The following is a 10,270-nucleotide window of genomic DNA, read 5'->3' as shown; positions in this document are numbered from 1 at the left end:
CTGCTTCAACTCCAAAATCAGCAAGGCGCCAACGCAGCTTAAGGAGGAGGGGAAAAACAGAGCAACGTGGCCAAGCTTTCACAACAATAAAGGAATGCTGTGTAGGCAGCTCTGAATTTTAATTATCCCCTTTCCTTCTGAAGGGGCTAATAAAAATTGAGAACTCAGACACTGGTCTGGCAGGTGGGAACACTGCAGGTATATCTGGATGGCTTAAGTTCCTGGAAGAATGGGACTTTGGGAAAAAACAAGTGGCTGCAGTAGTTAGATGTACCTGGGCAGCTCCTAGGAGTCACCCATGCTTTCTTACACTAGCTGCAAACTGTGAAAGACTTTTTACATCTAGATCATTTAGAGTTGCCCGATGCATCAGACTTTTCTTTTACTCCACTCTCTGAATACGTAAATTATTTCCTCAGGACACTTACACTGCTACAGCCCATGAAGAGTGACTTCTGTGTGACAGCCCCAGAAGATGAACATTTGGGAAAGATAATTTAGTGCTCATGTGTCTAACAAGATGGATTAAATAGGAGCATCAAGGGTTCAACTGGCGAGGATCGTGATCCAGGTAGTTGTCTGTAGCTTACCAAGAAGAACCATGTGATCTGCTGCCTTTGCCACAGTTAAAAGCTTCAGTACAAGCAAGTATCCTGAGGTCTTTGTAGTACTGCTACAGCTCAAGAAAACAAGCTCAGTCCCAATATTCCCCTCCAATACATCTGCAAAGCCTTCACCGTGGAAAGAGGGCAGGAATCAGCTTCATTTGTTTCTCCAAGGGGTAATATGCACACTCTGTCTCCAACCCTGTGTTTGGAGGCATCCATGGGCAAGCACATGTCCTCTGCAACTCCTGCTCAGTGTCAGCTCCTCAGAGACCAGCGCCAGTTAGGGCCAGTTCTGAGAACAGCTATTGCAACACTTGCCCATATTAGGTGGGTGGCCAAGCTATAGGCCAACTGGCATATAACAATACTCATAATTTCTACAGATAGACTCAAGAGATACTGTGTACCACCAAGGGGATAATCAAATAAAATCTTTCTAAGACAGAAGCTCCTATGGTCAGTATGTTTAGTGTTGAGGTGGTTTGCTTTTTGTTTGTTTGGTTTTTTGTTGTTGTTAAAATAACTACCTAAACAGTATATTTTCAATATATTGTTTAGCAAAGAGTAAATAGGGAAATGATAATTCCGAAGCACAGCAAACCCCGAAGATTATCCTATGGTGCTATGATCTTTCAAGCAAAGGCTGCCCTCATTTATGCTGTGAAAATAAACACAGAAAAATAAATGCGATTGGCTGGGGGACTGAGTCATTAATTTAACCAGCCTCTTCTATCTCCATTTTTGTGATTGAGGTCTGTGATTTGTCTGTCTGTGATTTGTCTGTCTGTGATTGAGGGACATTTCAGTTTGGTGGCTGCAGTCTCCAATGCAAAAACTAAGCCCAAAATGCAGTGCACATCTCCTTAATCTTAGTTAGACTGGCAGAAAGAATAAAAGAGGTGTCAAGGGAGATACACAGCAGGCCTGCTGGAGCCCCCCGCTGCCTGGTACCAAAGGCAGAGATCCTCAGCCTTATCAGATCTCCTTGGTAAAGACTCTGCACATTCCTAAGGAGGGGCTCAGCATCAGGCAGTTGGATAACTCAAAGCTCTGGGCAAGGGAAGAGGATGAAATGTCTTTGATCAGTCAAAAGGAGACCAAAAAAAACCCTCCACAAAAAAACCTCACCATCCCCCATATGGTCTCCAAGACTGAGCTGCTGAGAGGATGTGACTGAGTTAGGAGTTAAGAATTCCTCCAGAGCAGAAGTGCTGATCAGATAACCTATCCAACACTGGATTTTAAAAATAGTGCCCATTTAATACTGAATTTTTAAAAGCTGTGTTGTTATTATTGCTAATGTCAAGAAAGAGTACTAAAATAAAGGCTTTTATAACTGAGCGCACTTTGCACTATCCTTGGTTCTTGCCTCTGCTGGAGCTGGCGATTATTCTTATAATCTTATTCTTACGTTTTCTCATTCATCTCTCCAGTGTTTTTAAACCTGTGATCTCAAAATCCTAGAATTCTGAGACTATTTCTAAGGGGTCCAAAACAGAAAGAAGAGTATTATTACCAGGTGTAAATTTCTTCTGAAATTTCTTCACCTGAAAATTGTAAGGTGCCATAAGCCTAAAAAGTTTGGTTTATAAGCCCTGTAGAGGATTACAAACACTGCAAAACAAGAGTGGCGTTGTGAGTTAATTGAAAGCATTTGTATGCTGGGCATAGTAGTCTGTAAAAAGTATTTCACTTTCTAAACTTGCAATAGAGAAGTGCTATTAACAATAGAGAATTAAAAGATTATGTTTTCTGCATTATTTAATTCAAGAAGATTATAAGACAAAAGAAGAAAATAAAAAGGCATATACTAGAATTTTCTCCAAAGTAGAAACTAGCTGTGACCTCTTTAATGTAGTAAATTAATTAATGCATTAAATCCTCCTCCCCTCACCCTCGAATGTCCCCGTGGGAAGGAAAATTGTGCCACCTAGTGGGATTTAGATCAAGTCTTAGCTGTGTGTTCCCACTAGACACTATGGACACCTTACAGCGCACCTCCACTTGAATCTGTTTACTTTATAGCACGGAATTCTTTGGATTCCACTTTGGTGCCAAGTTCAAATCCCTTGACTGCTACAAATGTAGGAGGGGTCTGCTTGCCCTGCCACGCTTGGGGGCAGAAAGGACTTCGTGCACTCAGAAGGGGAATATTCAAAAGCTTAGTTAGGACTTGCAGGATGGCCAACATGCGAGGAACAGAGACAGTGCAACTTCTCAATGGCAGGATCTGAAAATAGGGGAAAGGAGGGGCAAACACAGCAAAATTGTCTGGCTGTGGGGAAACTTTTCATTCTTTGATCTGGGCAGGACTGGCAAGGCTAAATACATCCCACAAAGGCCGGTTTTTTTCAAGAGCTGGAGAAGGGGAAGGCAAGTGGCTTTTTCATTTATGTGTTCAACCCATGTTTCTTCTTGGCTTCTGAGCTGATAGGAAAGACAGGTACAAATTATTTTCATGAGTATGACTTGGTAAATTTGAAACATCAAAGTCATGGTGTTTACCACAGATGAAGACGACTCTGCTGGCCAAGCAACCACCTTGGATTGCTACACGCTGCACAGCTACAGAGCTGGTGTATGCAGACAACACTGTAACAGAAACAATCTCATTTCCTATCATGCCTGGTAACATTAGTTAAACACTAGGTTTAATTTCAAATTCAGTACAAACTTTAAATCTTTGCCCTTTATGTGTATCTTTACGTGTATCTTTATGACAGATGGTCATTTCTCTGCTTGCAATTTTTTTCTTCTGCGCTAGTGGCATGTACGACTGCAATACTAAAATTAGTCCAAGTGTTGCAAGTGACTTATATACCTGTCTAATAAAACCTGATAGATGCCCTTTGAAAGCACTCATTATTGCCTCAGTCACAATAGGTGAATAAGTAACAACTCGGTAAGGAAGTTTCAGTATCAGTAAAAGTTCAGTTCACCGGCCAGTGCTGCAATAACTAACAACTCTTTCCTCTATGAATGCAGTGAGAAGTGACCTTTTCCAATAAGACATAAGCTGGTTTTCTCCAACTGAAAAAACCCCCTGGAATAATTGGATCATCTCACCGGCAGACTTTTTGTCTTGTGTGAATCAACATGGAAAAGAATCTTAAGAATGTTTTGGTAATTTCTTTCGGATTTTTACTCCTCTTCACTGCTTACGGAGGACTCCAGAGTCTACAGGTAAGTGGAGCATCTCTCCCGGGTTCGTAGGACAGGCAGTCTGGCAGGCATCAGGCCAGCTGGTAGTGTGATACCCATCAGTCTTTTCATGGTTTCTGTCGGGAAGGCACACATAGTATTTTTTGTGATGTGGGTGAGGACATCAACTTGCTGGAAGTGTTTGTCACCCAGATCCACAGCATTTACTAAGTATTTTATTCTAATACTTTTCAAATAGTTTGAATGCATGTCAGAATACTTCCCCAGGCCCCCAAAAGTTGTCTAAATGAAAACTAGATTTCTCTGAGATTTTTCTCAAAAAAGAAGATACTGCAAAATGGAAAACAAATTCCATTTCTGGAAAGAGTCTGTTTTGAATATTTCTAAATTGCTATAATTTTATGATTATTACACAGCAATGTAAAATAATAAATGTGTCTGCTCAATCCATTAAATAATTCATGTATAAAATAATATAATAATTTCTGGCACCATGATATAATATAGTAAATAAAAAATGTTGTTTTAAATCAAAGGCAGCTGTAGCTTGTATTGGCACTAACATCTCAAAACACAGTAGCAGAGATGGGTTTCTAGAACGACTTGAGCTTGCTTGTTTACCATAATCAAAATAAAAAACCTGAGGGTTACTGTTGCTGCCTATGAATACTTCAGAGAGGAGGAATATGCGGACAAACTTTTCAGACTAGAAGACTCTGCTGGTCTAATGACAAATAACGCCATCCATGAGTAACTTTATGCAGGATATTAAAGATGACCCTGATCGATTGTGTCGGATTTTTCCACTGATATGGAAATCTGTATGCTTTAAAGGTGGACCTTGACATGATGAAGTAGTTTGCAATAACAAGGGGTTGACCTCATTTCAGGAAGAGGTCCCTGCTAGCTCTGTACACCCCTGTCTTCTCCATTCCTTCAGCACTTTCTGTTCTCTGACACTGTTATATTCCAAGTTCAGGGAAGTTCTGCAAAACCACTCCCAGAAATAGTCCATTGAGACTAACAAGGCAGGGGAAGATAAATCCAAGAAGCCATAGTTGGCCCCACCATTTCAAACGGCGCATGCTCAGGTTAAGTGCTGGAACATAAAGCCTGCCCTTATGCTGCACAATGGAGTGGTGCTGATTCACAAAGCATCCCTTTTTTCTCTCCATTTTGTCTTGGTGGTTAAAGACGACTTGCTGACACGCAATCAAAACTAAGTTATTGTAGCCCGCAGGAGAAACATTAGAAATTTTCATTTATTTCAACACTCCCCCACCCACCCCCAGCCCTCCCAAAAAACAACCACAAACCAGTAACAATTAAGCTAATCATATGATTTTGGAGGCCTGACTTCTAATTTTGGGAAGTTGTAGCTCACAAAACCAGGCATGTAGTGTTTTAGAAATAAGACCTTTGTAAGCCGGAAGCCTCTTTGCCTGATTACAAAATAACCATTCTGAGGATATTCCTGCCAGAGACAAAAAGGAAAGGCCAAGAGAAGAGGTTATCTGTCATTCAGCTTGCTTTCAGAAGAAACTCAAATTAATTACGTTAAATAATCTAACGTTTGACTTACCAAAACTTTGAAGCAGAGCATTCCTCACGTGGTTTTGTATCATATTTTCACAAATGGGCTGTCATTTTGAGGAAAAACCTAAATCCATAATCAGGCTGCTTTAATACTACACAGCTCCAGCTTCTGTGTCTCCATTTTTCTGCCTGAAGCCACTTTCTGTACAACATAGTAACAAATGCCTGTGATAAATTTTTTCTCATCTGCTGGTTTTGTCCATGCAGAGCAGTCTCCATTCAGAAGAAGGCTTGGGCGTTGCTTCCCTAAGTGTTCTCTATGCTGCACTCATCTTATCATCCATGTTCCTTCCCCCAGTCCTCATCAAGAAGCTGGGCTGCAAGTGGACCATCGCCGGCTCTATGTGCGGCTACATTGCGTTCTCCTTAGGGAACTTCTATGCCAGCTGGTACAATTTAAATACTTTAATCCTCTCTATTGTGTTTGAACAAAATCAGTAAGGGCAAAGTTCTTCCGTCTTTTTCTTCTCAATTCCTACTCTACCTTTGTGCTGTGGATTTGAAAGATGGATGCAAAAGGTGTTACCTGCAAGAAACAGGGATAAATAAATCCAGTAGTGGGTGAAGCAGAGGTGAAAATGTGCAAAACGCCAGAATGAGTGCATCCCTCTGTCCATCTGTAGCTGCTTCTCTAACTCGTGTGTGGCAGAGATGTCCCTCTGAAAAAAAAAAAATTAATGAGAAGTTTCATTTAAAATCTAGATTACTTTCAGGACTGTTTCTGAAAAGTCTGAGGCTGTCTCCCAGACAGTGGCTCTGAGAGCAGAGGACCACAGGAATAGGACAGCTCCTACTTTGCCCTTTCAGAGATGGATGAAAAACTTCTGCTCACCAGTGACGGGGCACACAACTCTGTGGAGAAAAATTGTTGTGATCCATCATCTAAAGGGCAGGTGCAATTTATTTCTCATTTACAAGAGGGTAAGGCACAGGAGCAGAGACTTAGCCGGCCTAGCCATCATAGCCTAGGCCTAACCCCTGGGCACAGCGGGGAGTGCTCGCACATTCTAAACTTTATAAGACTGGCCCTTTCTTGGTTTCATGCAACAGATTTATTTAATCATGCAAAGTATAAGTCTATTTCTTTGATGTCTATTTTTGCCTCTGGATCTTCGGGCAAATGATTATTATGCTAATGGATAATAACTATGCAACTATGCTAAATAAATTGTTCTTTGGCAGGTACACACTAATCCCTGCCTCAGTGATCCTGGGCTTAGGAGGAGCACCGCTCTGGTCTGCCAAGTGCACTTACCTCACCATTGCTGGCAATTCCTATGCTGAGAAAGCACAAAAAAATGGAAAAGATGTTATCAACCAATACTTTGGGGTCTTCTTTCTGATATTTCAGTCCTCTGGAATCTGGGGAAATCTTATCTCATCCTTGATATTTAGCCAAGCTGCCACCAAAGGTAAAATATATTTAAAATTCTTGGCACTTCTTCTATAAACATCCGCTAGTTCTAGATAGTTAAAAGGTACATTTCTGTAGCTGAGCTGGTGACCCTCAGTTACCTTCATGGTCAGAGGAAAAAGGCAATTCCAGTGCAAGCCAACCCATCTGAAGGTAAATGTCTGAAGAAGATGGGCTAAACTGCTCTCTGGAAGTGTCTATTTTCTATGAACTCTTCAGCAGCTATAAAGAGATTTCAGACAACTAGCTCAAAAATAGATGTCTGTTGAACTCCTTCTGAATTTCACTACTTTTGAATTTCACCCTTGTGCTGTAAAGCATAGATATGCTGCTGGCAGTGACAGTCTTTCACATCTCCCATTTAAAGTGAATTAAAACAAAAGGGAAAACACTGAAGCAGCCTTTTCACAAAGCTTGTAGTATTGGATTAATTTGCTGTTAAGCATTCGACGTTAGTCAAGCTGGTGCTTGCTGAAAATGAGTGCTTTACAGAATTGTCAAGAAGAAACAGAAGTAGCTGTTGGCAGGATCATGCATGCTAGGGCTCCTCTGCTGTATTTCAGGCTCAGAGAGCAGATGCCAATGTAGCTTGAAGAAATCACTCAACAGTGCTGCCCTCATTTCCCGTGCTTATTATTGGTGTAAGTTTTAAATGGGAAGTTGTGAAGATAAATTAATACCTGTACACCATCTTAGAGATTAAAAACGCTACAAAAATCTGTCAAAATCAGAACAGGACCTACATGGAAAGAGCTTTCCATATACACTGCTGCTATGAATAGCATGAAGTTACCTCTCTTCCCTGGCTCAGTCAAGCCATTCGTACAGTATATATACAGAATTCTGGAGGGTATTCAAGTAGGTGTTAGGTAAAAACTAAATTCCAGGGATTGGCATCAGGTTTTAATCTTTGAATCCTTGGGTTCATGGCAAAGTAGTTGTCACAAGTTTTGATACTTATGGAGAATTATGCTTCCTTTAAACCTAAGCAACTATAGATGAAATACCACCAAAGCAGAATGCTAGAAGACTGTATCAAGTGCAAGAGAGCCCTGCTGACCTGATCACTGAGCAACACAATGTCTCAGGAGGGACAGTCCGTTCTGATTTCATTTGCAGGGCAGGCACTGTGGTGTAGCTATGGGGTCTGCACAGACTGCAACCATTTTACTCACCTCTGCCTCACAGAACACAACATGCTAATAAAAAATACTTTTTCCCCCCTTGTCTTGTAAATCCCCTCCTTGTTTTACATCTGAGGATGTTCCTCTAAATTCTGAAAATACTCTTTTACTTATTTTTTGTCAATTACATTGGATTTCAAGAAATGCTATGTTCCTGAACAGCTCTCAAAGCCAAAGACTGTGCATATCTCCACAACAGCGATGAGCAGTTATACCTATACAAGCTTCCCAGCTGTGCCTTCTCAGTGAGACTCAGCTTTATTCCAGAGGGAGCTTCTTGGGGGATGCACGAATAAGGATCTCCAGTCACTCACTTCTTTTCCTCTCTTCTGACAGTCCAGCAAAGATGTCCACCCATACTGTTCATACACTTAAAATGTATAATTTCCCTGAGCAGTCAAAAAGATATGGCATGTATCTGCAGAATCAAAATGCATGAAATTCAGACTCATACATACACTTCACGTATTGTCTGCATCACTCCATCCAGACACAGCAAGGGAAGCTATGCCATGAGGGAATACTGCAACAGAAGACAGTAATCAATGTAAATTAAAGAGTCATCCTTTCTCCCTTAGCAATACTGCAGCAAACCCTGCCTTGCAGCTTCCATATCACCAATTGCTTGTGCATCTTCATCTTCAGATGATGCATGAAAGGATAAAAATCCTGTTTTACACAGTCCCACACTTTACTAATGTGACTCACCTTTCTGGATATGGTAATTTTGCTGAGGGTGTGTTTGTTCAAAACTATGCAGTGGTAGCCACTGGCTATAGTAAGGTAGTGATTTTCTTTATGTTATTAAGTTCTATCTGATGTTGAACCTAAAGTTGTTTACAGTTAATCAGCTGATTCACATTGCAGCAGCTTTGATTGGAAGCAATAGGGAATGACCCACTAAAAGTAGTTACACAATAACCCTAACTGAAAAATTACAGATCAAATCCTATTTAAGGAGTCGGCCAAGGTCCACTGTACTGCCCTTGGACCAGTGACAAATTCTACAGCGAAAGCACTGAAATAATTGTATGGGGTTTTTATCATCCTTCCCCACTACACAGCTTATTCAGGCTCACACTTTGGGTTAGTATTTTTTCTTTATAGGAAGGGTACTGGAGAAAGAGGCTATGGTGTCTTCGTGACACACAGGGTGCAGGAGTACATGCCCGTGTGTGGCTTTGACACATGCCCAGCTCAACACTGATGGAATTGAAGAATGCAAAGGTCTTACTCCCAACTCTGCCAAACTGTTCTAGTTTCAAGTATGTTCTCAAAGAGTAGCAAAGCCAGTAACAAAGTCATAAAGCCAGGAAAAGCTGATTTCTTGGAAGACTGCATTAGTGGGTAATTGTAATTTGAAAATTTCTAGAACAAAAAGATGTCTTGAGGTGGTTTCCATTCCTGTAACATACACAGAAATTATCTGCAGAGGGATAATGGGCTCTGACTGCAAGAACTGAGGTCCATCATTACAGTGGTGGTGTAAACTGAGGGACCCTTCTTTTGGGGTATTATGATTAAGAGGTACAGATACACACTGGAACTTTAAATACTGCAACGTGAGCTTGGATTCAGAATTCAGCCTTTGGTTTTAGTCCACGTCTCCATGAAACCATCAATTCAGTGTTCTGTCTTGAGCAACAGTTTCTGTTAATTGAAATTTTTGTCTGTTAAACTGGGATTCTTAAGTTAATCATCTCTAATCAAGAAGGATTTGAAACCAGGAGCAATCACTGAGTGCTGGATTCTCTTTTCCTTATATTCCTACATATAGCGTGCACTCATCTGATCTCTTCCCTGACTTGCCTTTCTTTTGGTTCTTACTGAATTAGAGGAAATTTCAGAAGAAAACCTGGGATGCTGTGGAGCGTATGACTGCATGACTGATACCACTAACACCACTGGGTCAACAAAACCCTCCAACTCCTTAATCTACACTCTGCTAGGGATTTACACTGGTAAGTTATTCATACAATCTTTAATGAACAGCACTAATGGGAAACCTACTACTTGTGAAAAGTAGCATGACTTTGCAGACTAAGTTTCTCACTTCCTCCTTCAATCCAGCTTGTTAAAAGGAAATAAGATATGAGAAAGCTGTAAACAACTCCTTCCTAAACAGTTTCAGATACTTTGTGCCAGTGCTGTATCATTTTTGTCTAAAGGAGCAAGACATTCTTTACACTTTTCACCCGGAACAAAGCTGAAACCCAGTATGGTGACCCCACTGTTTCACCCCTAAGCAGTGTTGCTCTACAGACTGGAATCAAAAGTACACACAGTGCTGTAACAGCAGCTTATCT

At 40.9% G+C, this 10,270-nt stretch overlaps 1 protein-coding gene across 1 annotated transcript in view; it reads left to right on the top strand.

Annotated features, from left to right (window-relative positions):
* Window positions 1–3,704: 3,704 nt before the first annotated feature.
* The window catches only part of UNC93A (unc-93 homolog A (C. elegans)), a 17,683-nt gene continuing 11,117 nt past the window's right edge, over window positions 3,705–10,270 (top strand). Inside the window, exons 1-4 of the mRNA XM_010138794.1 lie at window positions 3,705–3,791; window positions 5,574–5,755; window positions 6,549–6,778; window positions 9,800–9,925. Of these exons, the coding sequence (XP_010137096.1) occupies window positions 3,705–3,791; window positions 5,574–5,755; window positions 6,549–6,778; window positions 9,800–9,925 (625 nt within the window). The remainder of the gene's footprint in view (window positions 3,792–5,573; window positions 5,756–6,548; window positions 6,779–9,799; window positions 9,926–10,270) is intronic.

This window comes from Buceros rhinoceros, unplaced genomic scaffold (assembly GCF_000710305.1).
Source record: "Buceros rhinoceros silvestris isolate BGI_N320 unplaced genomic scaffold, ASM71030v1 scaffold4796, whole genome shotgun sequence".
Lineage (NCBI taxonomy): Eukaryota > Metazoa > Chordata > Aves > Bucerotiformes > Bucerotidae > Buceros > Buceros rhinoceros.
This window is presented reverse-complemented; position numbering and strand designations above follow the sequence as displayed.